Source organism: Pteropus vampyrus, unplaced genomic scaffold, assembly GCF_000151845.1.
Source record: "Pteropus vampyrus isolate Shadow unplaced genomic scaffold, Pvam_2.0 Scaffold82, whole genome shotgun sequence".
Taxonomy (NCBI): domain Eukaryota; kingdom Metazoa; phylum Chordata; class Mammalia; order Chiroptera; family Pteropodidae; genus Pteropus; species Pteropus vampyrus.
The window spans coordinates 1,482,783-1,501,278 of record NW_011888863.1 but is presented as its reverse complement, the minus strand read 5'-3'; the positions used below and the strand labels follow the sequence as shown (position 1 = coordinate 1,501,278).

Genomic DNA, 18,496 nt, shown 5'->3' with positions numbered 1-18,496 from the left:
TTTATTTTATCAGAAATAATTAATGGCCAAGTAGGGTATTATTCTGATGTTTTGAAGTAGCTGGAATCACTGTGTCATAAAACATGTAAATATGTGGCACAAAACATGTAAATATAAAACACATATATATGCTCACACTTTTAAAACCATTATTTTCTATAGTAGAACATAGACTGGTAGGGAGAAATGTAGTTAACTGTTGAGCCTGTTTTTATACAATGAGATTGTATTATTGTAAAGTCATACTATCTACTTTTATTTTGTAAACTAATTACACTCAAATGCACAGAGTGAATTTACTATTTAAAAGCCATCTGTGGCAAAACTTTGCATATTAGAAATCCTATGATATTTTGAAAATTAAGACTGTCATATATTGGGCTTACTTATCATGGGACAAAAAATGTATGCCACCTTAATTAGTGAGAAAGAGCTTCCATACCAATTTTTAAAAGTAGAGAAATAAGTTAACCAGACTTTGAGGAAGTGAGTTTTAACTTACTTGAGGACTGCACCAAATCCAAACATTGGAGGAACCCCAGTGGAAAATTACTTTATCTGTATGTTGCACCAGTAATCCGAGGGAAGGCTAAAAAGCCAGTGATACAATTGCTGGCCATGTGGGGTGATCAGTTTGCCAAAAGGATTTAGGGAGCATCTAAGATCAAACCGCCACTTCTCAGCAGGGGAGCAGGATTCAAGGAAGCCATGTCATAAGGTTTGGTTTAAAGAGAGGTGAAGTATCTGTGGATCCTTTCTTCTCTCTAAAAATCATAAATAATTCAAGTTTCAAAGATGCCAACTTTTCTCAAAAGTCCTTCAGATTTAACATGAATTTTCAACTGTAATAATTATTACTAACATAGTTTGAGAGCTTACTGTGTACCAGCACAGGCTTTATGTGAATTATCTCATTTAGTCTTCATGGAAACTTTTACTAATAGTGTTTCACAAATGGAGAAATTGAGGCACAGAGAGGTTAGGCTTGCAAAGCTATCAAATTTGGCAGTGTCACTCCAGAGGCTATGTGCTTCATCACTGCATTATAGGTTCTGCCTATAAGCTTGACAAACTTATGTGAGAAGAAACAACTGTGATATATTCTGTTCAGTAATCTGCACAATTCTCTTATATATTTCCTTTCTACCTTTATAGGGAAGGCAGCCGAGGTTCAGAGACATTAATGTAAGGTTTAGAGACATTAGATGATTTGCCCAAGGTCGAATACCTACTAGATAATGGGGCTAGAGCTTGAAACAAAATCTTGTAATGAACTCAGAATTCACGGCTTAATCAGATTCAGAAAAAATTCCAAGGGGCATTTCAGTGTCTATCCAGAAATGTGTAAAAATTAGAGGAGATAGGCAAAATATCTAGTAAATAAAGGCAATTTTAGTAAGTTTCAATATATCTATAACACAGAGCCTAAACAAATGGTCACATTGAAAATCTACTTTTGATTCTTTTATGCCTAAGACAATTGAGTTTATATATAGGTATGTTTTCTGCTCTCTTCTTCTCTCCTACATGTGTATATATGTGTGTAAAACATGTCAGCTCATCTATCAATGTTTAATTTAAACAAAAACATGGTGGATTTATACATCCAATCAATTTATTCGAAACATGTTTTTGAGGTTGTCATTTGTCTGCTTGTGTACTAAGCACTGGAAATCCAAGAGAATAAAGTCACTGCCTAGACAGAAGGGGCTGGCACAGAAACGAGTGTCAATTGTCATAACTGCTCTAGTAAATGTCAGGTTAAACTAGCGTCTCCAACCTGCCGAGCCATACCCCTGAGGATACGAGAAAACTTTCCAAAAGCGTAAAGGTTCTCAACTTTTATTTAAGTCTTTCTCAAGTCTTGCTGGCAGGAAAGTGAAGAGGAAACATCTTGCCAGTATTTTTTTCCCCACCTCCCTTTTCACAATGCCCACACCTCCCACTCTCCAAAAGAAAAACTTGTCTTTTATCTACTCCAAATTGTCATATTATGTAGCAAGCTACATAACCACCAGGGCAAAAGAAACAGATAATTCAGGTTATTGTATCAGTAATACCTCCTCTAATCAAGTCAGCAGAAACCAATGATCAGGCTTCCTTTCTTTGTCTTAACGCCATAACTCTCCCACTCGTGGTGGAGTATAGCATTAGAAACAGGAAGTTTTGGTGTGCTTGGTGATACTCTTCATTCTGACTATGTTAAGATGGAGGTACCAAAAATAATGACAAATTTTGTTTAAAGACCTAGCCTCTTTCATTCCCTTGACTATGTTCTGTGAATCAGCAGTGCTGGTGAGGAGCACTGAAGATGGCAGGCTCTTATTTCAATCAGGTGACAGATAGATGGTATGGCTCTGTGCCTTATCTCTCTATATTAAAATGAGAGTGTTTGAGGTTTATAAAAAGCACTAAGGGAGTAACAACTATAAGAGCTGTGCCCTTGGCATTTTCACCATGAGAAAGCTTGATGGACTCTCATCCCATCTGTGTCTCTGTCGCATACTTTAAATGATCTCAGAGAGGAGGTGATAAGTGCCCTGTTTACTTCTGACAGAGAACAGCACATTGTAGAGCAAAAAGGACATATCCCAGAGAAGTTACTATTTCCTGAACATATATTACACTCACAGGAAAAGCATTTTCATTAACATTTCCCAAAAGATTACTGTATTTCAAAATACCTAATTTTCTTTTGCTGCATATCTTTTGCTCATTTTCAGTTATGAACCACTCCTCATTTTTTCCCTATTTACCATGTACTTATTAAAATTAGTTTATCTTAATGGGAGTATGTTGTGGATTCTATTGTATATAATGCCCTTAACCATCATGAATAAAACTTAATACATCTGTTTTGGTCATGGCCCAATGCCTTTTCTTTTTACTGTTAATTTCCTCAAATTAGTCAGCACTCTTAAAAGCAGAGCAACTCCTTATGTTCTGGTGTAAAACAAAATGTTCTCCAAAGCAATCCAGAACATAATACTCTGGATTTTAAAAAAAACAAGCTTCATTTAATTAGGATTAATTTCTCTTGGAGGGTGATATATGATTCTATTTCTGTAAAAAGCAAAACCACAAGCTTGTTTCCAAATATGATATGAATTTCTAATCTTTCTATCTAGAATCTTGGGGTATCTTAATCTCTGTCCATCTGTTACTCCTTTTTAGAGTACTCTGAGGTGACTTAGAGACTTGCAACGCTAAAGGTTTCTTCTGTGCACAAAGGAAAATGGGAAGTGCAAACAAGGACAAGGGAGGCTCAGGAAGGGAGAGATAGAGAAAGAATTCTGACAGAGAGCTCCAGAACTGGTAGAACCTCACATACTGAGCTGAAGAGTTTGACCTTGAGATGTGCGACAGAGACCAGTGGGGTGTCAGAAGTATTGCTTATATATATTTGTTTTCTATAACACATGAGAAAATTAAATCGTACTTATATTTAACTCACATGGGTCGATATGGGCACCTTCTGCTCAGTCTGTTTGTCAGATTGTCACATTGCCGCCGACTCTGAGCAGTGTCTTAGGAGGGAAGGACAGTTCCACTGCTCTCAGGGGTCTCTGTGCAGCCTTGCACTTTCATTCTCACTCAGCAGGTTGTGGTTGTGGTGGTTTATGTGAACCTGGTTAAGGAGATTTACAGATTATGCCAGCCAGTGTTAATAATCCTTGCAAAAATAACAACTGGCTTTGAAAGATTTCTGCACACAAAACAAACACAAAAAATTAACAGCATAAGACCAGAATAATGAAAATAACAACAACAAGACAGAGCTAATATTTTTCCAATTCCTATTACAAGTTCTCCAGTATTCATATTCTGAGATAAAAATATCAATGATTTAGTCAGAACTCACAGTTGGCCACAAGATTTTGGTATCATCGAGAGGACTGTTTAAAAGGGATTTTTATCTATTGTCATTTATGATTACTTGGCCCTTGTGTATATTGGACCCTGTGACTGGACCAGTATGGCAGGGATATAGAAGTGATGTTGTTCCAATTCTAGACATACACATTAACTGGCCTGGCAGTTTCTGCTTCCTTCGTCTTGAAGGCTATCGGGACTCCTCTACTTGGAACCCAGCTACCATGCTGTAAGAAGCGCAAGCCCCAGTGGAGAGGCCATGTGCAAGCTCACTAGTCAATAGTCCCAGATAAGCTTCCAGGCAACATTTACCAACTGCCAGCTATGTGAGTGGGCTATCTTGGACATCCAGTCCAATTAAGGCTTCACATGACTTAAACCACATGATAGACCCCACAGCTGAGCCAACAATCTTAACAGACCACAAGAAATAATAATACATTGTTGTTTTAAGCCATGAAGTTCTGGGATGATTAGTTATATAGCAGTGTTAACCAAAACAGCAAGCAAGCCTCACATGTTTATTTAGTTTTTTATGAAAATAACCTAATGCATAAGTCATACACAAAAATAGGAATAAAAAAGATGAGATAAACATGAAATAATTAGCATTTAAAAATATTTTCCTAATTCTGGTTGTTTTCTTGTAATGTCCTTGGCTAAAAGGAAAATAAACTCCAACTCATGATGGTGTTGAGCAGAAGAGCATATGTAATGAAAGATAAGGTTGCAGCCATCTTAGAAAAATGCAGTGTGATCCTTGGAAAGTACAATCTGCCATGCACGCTCCCATTTTTACTGATAGAGGTACAGAATCATAAAAATTGAAGCCATTGGAATTGTAGACAAGATTCCATATCTTATGGTCAAACTGACTTGACCTACAGCTGTTTGATCTTGGGAAATTTAGCTGACCTCTCTGAAAAGAGAACGTATGGTGCATGGTGGCAGTAGTGGTGGTGGTAGAGGGGGCTCTTTCGAGTATGAGATGAGAAATGTTGTACCCAAAGTGCCCAGAATATCATAACTGGGCTGCACCACTGGCAGATATTATTCTGGTTTTGAATTGGGCAGTGACTGGTTTAGGAAAAGCTTTCTAAAGCACACATTCTGATGACAGCATAGAGGATGTATCGGATAGGGGAGGAAGTGGAAGATCAAGAATGGAGCCGAGGGACCACCTGGGAGACTCTCCATGAGAGGAGCAGCAATGAAGGAGAGAAGTGGGTGGAGCGGAGAAACATTCAGGTAGAAATCTTAGTGTGACCTGATGACTTATTGAATAGAGGAAGAAAGTGAATGGGAAAATCTAGAGCCATGTTTATATGTGATTAATCTTTTGTAGATTATAAGTAAATTTTATTTATTAAGATCTTGTTCCCATATAATCATAAAATCCTAATGAAAGTAGTATGAAAGTCAATTTTTATAAGTCAATTGTATTAGTAAAAAAAAGTATTGTTCAAAGTAGAAAACATGAAAGATACTATGATCATTAAACTTGAGTAAAGTTAGTTAACTGTTACAGGTTGAATTGTGTCCACCAAAAACATATGTCTAAGTCCTAAACCCTAGTACCTGTGAATGTGATCTTACTTGGAAATAGTGTCTTTGCAGATTTAATCAAGTTAAAATGTGATGAAGCTGAATTAGGGTGGGCCCTTAATTCATCATGACTGGTGTCTTTATAAGAAGAGAGAAACAGAGATGTATGAAGGGAGAGACAGTAATCTCCCTTCAGAGATTGAGGTGATACAGCTACCAGCCAAGGACACCTGGGGTAACCAGAAGCTGGTAAAGGCAAAGAAGGATTCTCCCCCGCAGATTTCAAAGGAAGGATGGACCTGCCCACAACTATCCTCCAGAACTGCAAGACAAAACAATTTCTGTGGTCTTAAGCCAATCAGTTTATGGTACTTGTTATAAAGGGAAACTGATAACAATGACTGTATACATACTACACATTTGCTCATTTTACTTGATGAAAAGAGGCTTGGCATTAAATAAGCCCAACTTAGAATTCTTTGGGCAAGATTTCTTTATGACTCACCTTTCCAGAGACATGAGACGGGGGTTTTTGGGGCGGGTAGGAGCTGGGCCTCAGCCATTTTTGTCTTCCCAATGCCAAGCAGAAAGCATGTAAATAAATACTAGGTGTGCAGTTTGTTTTAAGAACCAAACTGAGCCTTTTTTCCCCTTACACACTTTATATTAAAAGAAACCCTTGATTGAAATGCTAGATGTATATTTTTAAGATTTCTCCTCATATAATATTGTTCTGATCATTAATACACCCTAATCCAAAGGCTACATATAAGTGAAAAACAATTGTGATTTAAAAAATAAAAATAGAATAATAGTTACTATTTATGGAACAATTATAAGATGCTAAGTACTGCCGAGTCCTTCGTACCTAATCTTTATGTTGAATTTCATCACTTTCTTATTACTTACTCTAATTTTAAATTTGAGAATCAAAAGACATTAGCAATCTGCCCAAAGTCATAGAGCTGATAAGTGATAGAGAGAATACCAACCCTTAACTATGACAAACATGACAATGCCCAAACCTGCACTTAGACCATAGCTACATTTGGCTGTTTAGATTTAAGAGCAAATTCATTAAAATTAAGCAAAAGTGAAAATTCATATCTTAAGTCACATTTCAAGTGTTCCATTTGGCTTTGTGGCTACTAAAGCAGATGTAGAACATTTCCATCGTGGCAGAAGGTTCTATTGGAAAGCATTGGTCCAATCCTTTCACAGTCATAATATATTAAAAGCCCATATTATGGCTGGTGATGGGAAGAGAAGGAATAGTGGAAGGAATAGAATAGAGAAAAAGGAAGGAAAAGATTTAGAGTGAGAGAGAGTAGTTCTGTAGAAAAAGAAGCCTACCTATATCAAGGGGTAGAGTAGGATCTGAGGACATTTTTAGTCTGTTATATTGTAGACTGTGGCAGATAAGATTCCAAAGTATATTAAATGTATAGTTTTTTTTTTTTTTTTTTGGTCTGCTAAATGTATATTTTAAAAAAAATTAGGGAGCTGCAATTCAACAGATACTTGTTAAGTCTTAACTGTGTGACTCGCATGGATGAGCGGGGATTGCTAGGTGAACAAAATAGACACAATTTCCCACCCATCACAAAAATGACAGAAGCATTAATGAAATAATTAGAATAAAGTATGGCAATTATTTTGAAGTGGAAAGAATTCTATGGCAATAAATAATAGAAGGACCCACTGTAGACTAGATAGGGTTTGGGGATGTCTTCCCAAGGAAGTGCCACTTTAAGGATAAGCCAGGATATACTAGGGGAGCGTGTCAGGCAGATGGCCAGCTGCGAGGAGGCCTGATATCAAAAAGAAGGACTGAAATAAGTCATATGTGTGGCTGAAGAGAAGGACAGTAGCAAAAGGTGAGCCAGAGAGTCAGAAACAGGAGCTTGCGAAAATATTTTGTCATAAGGATGATGTAAAGCCCTGAAAATTTTTCAGCCAAGAAAAGAGATGTTCAGATTTTCGTTTTGAAAGGATTTTACTGGTTGCCATGCTAACAATAGCTTAAAGAGAAGCAAGGCTGGAAGCAGAGTGGCTACTCAGAAGCTATTTGGTGCTAGATGGTGGTAATCTGGCTGGAGAAACAACTGTCAGGATATTTAGAGTTAGAATATATAGACCTTACCGATCACTTGGTTGTGTTTGAAGGATGACCCCTATGTGTCTAGCTAGGGCAACTGCATGCAGTAGGAGTCAGTAGCCTATAGATCACAGGATAAATCCACTGTTCTGTTTTTGTAAACACGGTTTTATGGAAACATAGCCATGCCCATACTTTTACATACCGTCATGACTGCTTTTGTTATACAGTGACAGATCTGAATAGTTGCAGCAAAGACCACACGGCCCTCAAAGCTTAAAATATTTACTATCTGGTTCTTTAAGAAAATGTTTGCCAACTGGGGTAGATAGTCATTACCTACATTTATTAGGGAGTAAGACTCACCAGGCAAGGTGCTAAGTAATTTATATGTTATATATGTTATGATCATCTATCCCAACTGGCAAACATAAGTGTTGTTATTGTCCCAATTTACAGGTGAGAAAATCGAGGCAGACATTTTCATTCACACCCATAGCTTCAGCTACCACCCACGTGCTAATGACTCATCAAATGCGTACCTCTAATCCAGACTTCTCATTGGAGCTTCAGATAGGCGTATCTCAGCCAGTCTCAGAGGCACCTCAAAACTCAGTATGCCCCTAATTAGATCCTTGCTCATCCCCTCAAACGACATTATATTTCTGTGTTGCATTTTTCTTAGCGAATATAGCCAACCAGTAGAGCAAGCCAAAATTCAAGAGCTGTCCTTGGCATCTCTCTCATATTTCTTCTTGTATCCATTCTGTCTAAAGATTGCTGAAATCTGACTGCTTGTCTCCATCTATATCACCTATCACCTGCCAAGTCCAATTTATTAATAGGATCGTCTCATAGGTGGGTTCTGTTATAGCTTCCTCATAAACCCATTCCTCTCCACCCAGGCTTCCTCTCCAACCTCCAAACTACAACCAGACTGCACTTCAATCCTGTCAATTCGCCCCCTCCATTCTATACCTAATCCTAACCTTTCGGTGGTTTTTCTTTTTTAAAAAGTTATTTTTCAATCATAATTAACATATAATATTATATTAGTTTCAGGTGTACAGAATAGCGACTAGATGTTTATATAACTTATGAAGTAATCACCCAATAATTCTTGTACCCACCTGACACCATATATAATTATTACAATATTATTAACTATATTCCTTACGTTGTATTTTACATCTCCCTATTTTTATAACTGACAATTTGTTCTTCTAATCCCTTTCACCTTTTTTTACCCATCCCCCTCATCTGGCAACCATGAATTTGTTCTGTGTATCTATCAGTTTGTTTCTCAGTGGTTTTTCTTGTTTTTAAGATTCAATGGGCCCCTTCATTGTGTTTTTACGTTGTTTCATTGTTTCTGCAAAATCTTATCGCAGACACGCAAATAAATTACGAAGTTCGATTAACTCCTCTTCCTTGCTGTGAAAGAAGGCAGTTTTATGTCCATTAGCAAACTCATTTCACTATTCCTGACCTAGAAACGTGTCTATTTTTTGAGTCAGTTTTAACATCTCCCTGGTAATAATTTCACTAAATGAGTTTTAAAAAACTATAATACAAGTTCATTTTATATCTACATGACAGTCACGTCTTTACCTTTTTGGGGGAAACTTACCCTTTAACTCACTCTCTAAGGCACTATTAGCCCTTTGCCTACCTCTGCACTCTCACCTTGGACTAAGCACCCTCTGTTTATCTCTACCCAGCCCTGGGTCTCTTACGCCCTTGCAAGCACGATGTTCCTTCTCTTCTCAGAGATGTCCTTTCCGCTTGAAACTCACTTTCATCCTGGACATTCTTCACCCCTTCCTATAATACGTTTTCTTATCCTCCAGATCCTTGCTTAAGGATCCCTTGCTGGAAAGCTTTTCCAGTTCTGAGTCTTGTTACGTTCCATTATTAGAGGCTCTCAAAGCATACGTAGCACTTGTAAAATTTGCAATTTTACATTTGTGAGATTATTTAATACTTTTTAACACAAGTAACATGTTTTCTACCTGGCTGGAGGCAATTCATGATAATGGGATGGAGTATGCTCATACTGCATCCCCAGCACCCAGCCCAGTGCTTTCACAAATGTAACATACATCACAAATACTTTAGATTTTTTATTGTAAGTACTTACTGCTCAGGAAAGAGGTAGAATGAAAATATATATATTTGGGAATCATCATCATATAGGTGCAGCCATAAAGATGCACAGGGAGCAAAACCATTGAGTAGAACAAAATGAAGGCCACTAGGAACTTTGTTTAGTTGAGATATTGGATATAAGTCAAACTTGAAGCAGGAGGAAATAGGGATCAGTTAATACAGATGGCAGTTTCACAGTTTGGCTCTGAAAGGGAGGAAAGGTAGAAGTGGCACTGGTCATTCTTTAATAATACTATTCTTGTAATATATATGCTTTCTTGATTTACAGGTAACCTTTAAAGTAGCAAGAAAATTGAAGTTGTGTAGTGACTACCTTTAAAATAGTAACAGGCTCAATGAATGTCTGGTGTACTCACAGTTTAAATCAAACTTGAATGTAAATAAGGTGTTTATAATTCTTCAACTAAGGGATTTTTATTCTTAAGCTTTGGGCTGGGGTCCCAAACTGGTGGCCCTACAGTTTACTTACTTAATCTGTACTTTATTTTTTAATTTTAAAATTTGGTTTTAAATTTCTTTTAAAAGGAGACTCCATGTGTCCAGTGACAGTTGCCACTTTTTGATGTACATGATCTGCCTGAGCTGTATGTTCTTTGGAGCTCAGGCCTCCACCCCAATAGAAGAGACTTTTCTGCAGCTTGAAGGGGAGGGAGGTAGGGAGGAAGAACTGAATGTTGTTCTCCGATAAGATTACAGCTATATTGTCTTTAGGACTGTATGAAATCAATTCTAAAGCCAGATGGATTTAACTGCTCTTATCCAGAATAAACTGTCCTCTTTTCAACAGCAAGTCAGCCCAGGTCACTACTTCCTACTAATTTAAAAGCCACTGAGTCATAATTTAGACTTTGCCTCAAGAAAATACATCAGAGGAGACAATAGCTATTACATCTTCCTTTTGTCTTTTTAACCCGAGCTGTGTTTCAAACATCAATTTTCCAGTTCTCTTTCTAAACACTGCTAACACAGGCCTACATCAGAAAACTGTCAAAACAGTTTCATTGGGAGCTCTTGATAGTCTATTTTGCCCGAAAATGATGACTAGGTGAATCAAAGTTGCATCGAGGTCTTTGAGCAGAAACAGCTCTTAGGGAACTGTGAGCCTGATAGTCTCGCAACACCCCCGAGTTACAAATCTCACCAGTTTGTACATGAGGGTTGGTGGCAGACAACAGCCCATGCACAACTGCCCAAACCGGGCTACGAATTCCCCTGGGGGCGAGGGGTGGAGGGGGTGAGGGAGAAACTGCCCTTTTTCGGTTTGTGGACCAAAAAATCTGCCTTAATGTGAATATATTTATTTCCCTTAGGTTGCCTTCGCCTTAGGAGAGGGGCGTTTCCTGGCCGCTCATCCAGGGGTTGTTTGATAAGTAAGGATGTTCGTGAAGTGCTTGCAGTGGGAAAGGCGCTCTCCGGTGGCACGTACTGGCGTGCCCCAGCCTGAGTGGCAGGAACTAGGGCTTCGGTTTTTCCAACTGAGTAAGGACACGGACCCGACGGGTGGAGACTCCTCCTTCAGTGATGCTGGAGGGGCTGCGTGGTTGTGTGCGCCTCGCCCTGGCACGCAGCCCCGGGCGGTGGCAGCCCGCAGCCCGCGCCCCGCCGCCCGCTTTCGGGTCCAGCCGCGCTCTGCGCGCCGCCGCCGCCGCTCTCCGCAGCCGCGCGCTCCCGGAGCCTCCCCATGGCCAGCTTGCCCCGCGCCGCCGCGGCCCTAGCCCACCAGGTACCTCCAGTGCGGGGGTTTGCGAAAAGGGGCGGATTAGACCCAGGGTGTCGGAAGAGCATTGCTGCTGTTTCCTGCACCATCCTGCTTTGCCTCGCACCGCCGTCCCGCCCCCACTGAGGCGTCTCTTCCCCCAGCCCTGCCCGAAACCTAGAGTCTCAGCCTGTGAACTCTGCCTGGGAGGGACCCCCGCGGGACAGGTCGAAAGCCCCAACGGTGGCCCGCCCCGGAGCGCAGCGCGGACCGCCACCGGGGACGTGAGGGTCGCCATGGAAGCTGCTTTGGGGAAGGAGGCGGGAGCGAGATTTCTGGGCTGCCAGAACTGACAGTCACATCCTGCGTGCCATCGCCCCCCAAAATATTTGGCCGCAGCCTTTTGCCCCCTTGGATTCCTTTCTTTCCTCTCTCTCGTAGTTACTTAGCAGATTAGGCTGTTTGGTTTTTTTTTTTTAATCTTTTTTTTTTAAAGGTCTGCAGGTCTGCACCTTTTTCAATTCATCCCTCTTCCGTTGTGTCCCTAAGTATCTTTTAAATAAATTACCCCCAATTCCATGATGTTTTGTCCTTTACCAGTAGGGTTTGGTGTTCGTGCGCCTGCATCGGAGGACCCTGTGGAGAAAATGGTTTGCTCTCATCCCCATCCCTTTTCCAGGCTTGCTATTGTGCGCCAGTGATTGACAAGACCACGAGGCTGAGCGCGCCCAGGAGATTTTTCTATAAATGGCTTAAAACCCTAGTCTAGACTATTTACTCGGATATAAGGGAGACAATTACCTTCTTGTTCTTTGCTGGTGAACCGTGGCTCTGTAGGGCGAACCTGGAATTTAAGCAGTCTGCCCTAAGCTAGCGGTGGAGGACAAAAACAGCCACGAACCTCGGACAGGGTGGGAAGCGTAGGGCAGCACTCACAGGACGCTCTCATTTGGGTCCCGTGTGTGGGTGTTCGATTCTCCTTTTCCTGGTTGCTTGGGTACCTGAGCAGAGCACGCGTTGTAATGGTAAGTGATGTTGATTACCCCAGGCCCCAATTACCCACCTGGTTTTACTTAATGGATTTAATTCTTCTTTAAGGACTGCAATAATGGATGCGCGGAAGAATGTACCGGAAAAGCAGGATCAAAGGAAGTGATGGGGACCTTTAAGGTAAGTTATTTGCCAGAGATTAAGTGAAACAACAATTCAACTGAATAAATCCATTTCTTGTTCAGATTTGGGGCAATTTTCACTGTGCGGGTTATATAGTAGTTAGATATACTGTCGTGCATTTTATTTTATTTTATTTATTTTATTTTATTGTTATGCATTTTAAATTCCACTCTTAAGGAGAAAATAATTAGGGGAGCAATAGCATATTCATTACATCTAAAATTACCTGGTAATTGCTTATATTATTTCACAAATCATAAACTTTTCTTGGAAAGTAATCAATTCGTGACTTTTCATTCACTTCAAGGTTTATCTGATTGTGTAATAAATATAACCCTCACTCCACTTGTGAAAAGTTAAACTCATGAGTTTTCTCTTTAAGCAACACCTAACGTTTTACAATAAAAGTGTTGTATTTTCTTTTTCTTTCTGAATTATGGAGTTTATATATTAAATTTCATACTTCATAGAGTAATAGTGAGAAGCAAATGAGAAATAATCTTGTAAAATTACTTTGAAAATCATAAAAATACAAATGTAAGGTGTATTTTTTTCTCTATAAATCATTATCTCTACCGCTTCCTCTCCCAACCATGGACGTTTTTGCTTCTCCTCTTGCTTGATGCCTCCCTCTGCTCCCTTGCTGCCTGTTTCAGTCACTGTCCATTGTCATCCATAGCACAGAATGTCCTAATGATCTCACATCCTGGCAGAGTTCAGAAATGTAGTGAAACTGGACTCATCAATTTTACACACACAGCCAGCTCTTACTATGCACCAGGGACTGTTCTGGGCTTTGGAAATCCAAAAATATATTCAAGATAAAGTCCCTCCTTTCAAGGTATTTAAAAAACCAAAACATAATAGAATATAGTAATTTCTTTATTAAAATAAATTTGTAAATTTTATTTGTCCATATTATTCCTGGTCCTTTAAAGATAATATCCTTTTTAAGCCCATAGCCAATCTACTTTGCTAGTCTTTGAAAATGAAGCTCTAATACATTTTGCAGACTTAGATATTGAGATATCTAAGGTCCTTGAAAAAACGTGATAAAAAGGACTACTACTTGATAATCTCTAAGGGTCATCTTATACAGTAAATAAATTCCTTAAAGTGTATAGCTAAATATAATTTTTTCCCAAAAGACCTTTATACCTTTATGCATAGGATAATTTTGCAAAGTAAAGAATTCATAATGTAAATCTTTATTTGTTAATTTTGATTTCTATGTATTAGATTGCAGTTGGGGGGTCACATTGACATTCTACATTTGTGTATTTACATATCAAAACATGAGTTGTAATGGTGGTTATATTCATAATGCATATGTAATGAGGAAAATGAAAAATGAAATGGATGATTTAGGGGAGAAAATGGTGCATTTTATAGGACCATCTTTGCTTTTGACGTATTTTTCTCGTGATTTATCCCTTTAATAAATTTTAAATTGCCTTTGGGTCTCTCATGGTAATTTTCATATTACATCCCCTCCTCCATTTTGACGTGGTCATTTTACAGTGAAAGTGCAGTTTTCCAAAAGGGCTGACCAATGAGATGCCTTATTACTGGGGGATCCTGTGAGATCTTTTTGTAGACTCCAGACCTTCTATGTTTCATAGAGATCAGCTGTCTGTTTCTTTCCATTCCCCTTTCTTTACAGATCTCCACAGTGACACATCAAATCTGGAATTCTCTCCTCCTTATTAGATTTTAAGAATGTCTCTAAAATATAATGAACATAGCACCTAATGCTTTCCGAGTAAATATATGCACTTATTGTAGGACAAAGTTATGCAATTTCAGATACAATTGTAATGCAGAGGTAGTCTTTGAATGTGTAAGTATTGTGGCCAGTCCAGAGATGTACAGATGCAGTATTTAGTGGTGTACAAAAGATATTGCCTGAATGCTAACTAATACAAGTCCTCAGGCGATCTCAACCAAGTTGCACTAGCCTGCTACAGGCTTCTCCATTGCAGAGTGAATGGGTACCCAACCATGCATTTTGAGTTAAGAAATTGTTGCTTTTTAATATACCCTGTTTTTATTAATATTTGCCATTTCACAATCCAGTCATTGTTGTCTTCCAGATTTTTCCACAAGCATATGGTATGAAATATCCTGACTTGAAGTTATCAGGGTATATGGAGTATCAGAGAGAGGCAGATTAATTAGGCAGGAGAAAGTATCATTTTATAAGTAGTTAATTTTTATTTGTCTTTGGAAAGGAAATATAAAAATAAGAATTGGTTTTTAAAAAACACTATGAAATTTGTTTCTTTTATGGCAATGATTCTTTTCCTTAGAATTGCATTTCATACCTGCTCAAAACCAATATACACCTTTAGTTAATACTGTTAATTTACTTTTGACCTTTATTCAACTGTATCACCTAATTGTTTAGATTTAGTATTCTTAGATAATTTCTCTTTGAGCTCAGGTGAAAAGCTATTATTTTTAGTTTCCAGAATTGTGGGATTTTTTTTTTTTTTTTTCAAATAAAGGACAGTTGGATGAAATTCTGAAGCTACTCAATAGTGCAATACTTTGTAAAACTGCATATAGGGCAACCAGAAAGTTAGAGAGTTGCTATTCACATCGTTAAGAAATTGCATGTCTTACAAAAGAATGTAGTGGTTTACTAAAATAGAACTAGTACCTGGTTCTATGTAATTATTTCAATTTCTCGAAACTTAACTAGTATTAGCAAGTTATTATTATAAGAGCACTAGGTTGAGCATAAAAACACCTTATTCTGTATCTCCGCTTTTCCATTAACTAACTTGCTCTCTCTGGGCCACTACGGGTGGTCCAGAGATATTTTGAGAGTGTTCACAAAAGTAAAAATTATATACTGGGCATGACCATTCTTAAAGTTCGTTTTTTAAGGGTTTATAACAACAATAGAAAGTTCTTTTATGAACTATAGTAAGTACAGATTTTTTAAAAATAAAAACTAGTGGTCTATTATATTAATATCCCAAACCAGGAAGAGCAATCCAAGTTTAGTGGTTTAGAAAAGAATTGGACATAGGTGGTATCTATAAGAGTTACTGCGCTAAATGAAAGACTAACAATAAAGAAAAATGACTCCCATTTCCTAACTGTTTATATCAATTAAACAGATTTATAGAGCCAAACCAAGCATTTTGGAGGGTGAGCTATCCACATAGGGGGGTTATGTGAGCAGTAAGTAAAGCAAATGTTAGACGGTTTGAAAGCTGAGCATACAACAACAGATTACTGAACCAGATGGGGTGCTACAGTTTTCATACTTACTGCTGGAGGAAGAAAGAAGAGTTTGGTCAAACTGGAGGCACTACAAGTGGTGCTATAAGTGGAGGAAATGGCAGGGAGAAACAGGTGATGGAGGAAGGGCGTTTGTAGCCAAGTTTTAGTCTTTTCATCTCTCCTTCCATGTTAGACAAAGGTACGTAAACAAGAATGCATAAAGACTGGTATGTTTTCAGGCACTGGGCTACTGTGTACCCCACATATAGCCCTACCATGTTCCTTGTTAACAGAACCTTGATTTTGTTTGCAGTCCATTAACTAGCCCTGGGTGGCAAACATGCATTCCTAGCCTCCCTTGCAGCTAGAGAGATCCATGTGACAGATTTCTAAACAATTCTGAGAAATTTTTGCTTTTGTGATCAAAAGGAACAGACATGTCTGGTATCATCCTCCCCACCCTTTATTTGGACTTTGATTAGATTGTTAAAACTGACGCTATTGTTACAGCAGCCTCTTTTTTTTTTTTTTGACCCTTTGGAGAAGGCCAGGAAAATCACAGAACCTTGACATTACAGATTACTGCCAGGCCTGGCTCCAAGACTTCTAATGTGAGAAAACCAACTCCTATTAGTCTTTGATTTACTTGCAGCCGAATGTATTGGTAAAGGATAAGTAAAAGGTTTATCTAAAACATTAACGAGTAGTAGAAAAAAAAGGAAATCAGTGCAATACTTGGGATCCTTGAATGTTATGAGAATGATAAATGACCTGGAAGGTAATAAAGATACAAAGAAATATAGGAAAAATATACAATGTATTTGTTAATGGAGGTCTTCTCTGGGAAGTGAGAATGGTGGCTAGGGTAGTAGTTGGGGACTTTATACTTTTCATTTTTCTTCCCTTCTTTACAGTCAAATTTTTAAATAAAATGATAAACACGCATTAATCTTATTGAATAAATTAAGGGTTAAGTAAAGAAGTTGAAAGTAATATGAATATTAGAAATAAGGACTACGTTACGGAGGAAATATTGTGTTCCATTTTAGATTCGTAACATGAGCTTTCTGATTGTTTTAGAATACATTTTCAGCCTGAATATTATTCTAAAAATAAAACATTATTATGTATAATTTATCAAATGAGTAAGGCAGCTGTAAGGCAGTGAATTAATCAGATATAACTAAATCATTTAAAAAATAATGAGAGCTTAGGCTGTAAAGTGAAGTTCTGTATTTGATTTTGGGGGTGTGGGAATGAGTACTTTTGTGTATTAGAAGAAGTGGTTGATCCTGTGCTTAGTTAATATTATTTTATAAGTGGTTGGAAACCTCTTTTGCCTGTGTTTTTTTTTGTCAGCATTTTATTGTTGTTATACAGTTAGTGATGATATTGGCAGAGATTTGTATGCTTATAGGTTTGGTCATTTGTAACAAACAAGATGGCTGTGTGGGGTGGTGGTGAAATGCTACTGTGTGGTGTTGTTTCCTATTACTCTTCTTTCAATAAGAGATTCTTTGTTCACCATTTCCTTAACACAGAACAGAGGATTAATATGTTAGTGTTCATTTTACTCCTCTATTTTCAACCAGGAGAACAGTTGCTTTGCTCTGCTCATTTCTTCTACAGTGCACCCTGGGGGTTTAAGTCTTAGATGCAAGAATGATTTCGGGGAGTTGAAGTATAACTGTCAGCTAAAAGTTCAGTTCTTAATGACGTTCATTTTAGTTTAACAAGTTATTCTTAGTGTTGCTGTATTTATTATAGAAGACACCCCTTTCTTATTTCCCCAGTGCTCAACATGAGCCTTATGATAGCAATGAAGAAGGGATGTGTTCTCCTTTTTGCATCATTTTACTCCATCTGCTATTTTTGTCTCTGTTTCTAAATATCACTGAATTTTGGTCCTGTTGTTTGCTAGGCAGTGTACATTGCCAAGATTTCAATCAACAGGCCAAATTCGGAGTGCAGGCATGATTTGTTAAATTTCCTAGTTAGTTGCCATTATTTAAAAGTCAAGTAGGATAGGTAGGGGATGGGGAAAATGAGTAAAGGTGGTCAAAAGGTATGAATTTCACTTTTTAATGACCAATGACTTAAATTTTATGTCTGTTTACCCACTATATCATGTAGATGTTCAGTTACTCTTTACTGGTACTGATTTTTCTTCACCAGGCTAAAGATCTAATAATCACACCAGCCACCATTTTAAAGGAAAAGCCAGACCCAAATACTTTGGTTTTTGGAACTGTTTTCACCGATCACATGTTGACAGTTGAGTGGTCCTCAGAGTTTGGATGGGAGAAACCACATATCAAGCCTCTTCAAAACCTGTCCTTGCATCCTGGCTCGTCAGCTCTGCACTATGCAGTGGAGGTAAGTACACAGGAATTATGGATTGTAAAATGCTTGTTCTTCATTGTAGACCCTAAGTAGCTCCCCTTGCTAAAATAGCTTTTGGACTTCATCACATTTACTCACGAAGTCATAAATGTCTTTAAAACTGTTCCTAGATAGTCAAGTTGAAGGTAAGAACTTAAATTTTTTAAAAATAAACTTGAATTTTCTATGTCAGTAAAAAATCATTTAGAGCAAGGAGGAAGGACAGTTGGTAAGAAAATTAGCATTCGAAAAGCCTGTACTTTTAATATTTTACTGTCATCTCTCTTCTCAGATCTTCTAATGATTGAGGAGGGGTCCTCTGTTGG

General features: G+C 38.2%; 1 protein-coding gene across 2 annotated transcripts in view; it reads left to right on the top strand.

The window, feature by feature from the left end:
• Positions 1 to 18,496, top strand: part of BCAT1 (branched chain amino acid transaminase 1) — a 75,251-nt gene that overhangs the window by 14,440 nt on the left and 42,315 nt on the right. Inside the window, exons 1-3 of one of the 2 annotated variants that reach the window (XM_023532411.1) lie at positions 11,335 to 11,408; positions 12,480 to 12,551; positions 17,964 to 18,164. In XM_023532411.1, the coding sequence (XP_023388179.1) occupies positions 11,367 to 11,408; positions 12,480 to 12,551; positions 17,964 to 18,164 (315 nt within the window). In that variant the 5' untranslated portion in view covers positions 11,335 to 11,366. Of the gene's footprint in view, positions 1 to 11,334; positions 11,409 to 12,479; positions 12,552 to 17,963; positions 18,165 to 18,496 lie in introns of those variants that run through there. The other variant, XM_023532412.1, reaches the window with a different exon arrangement.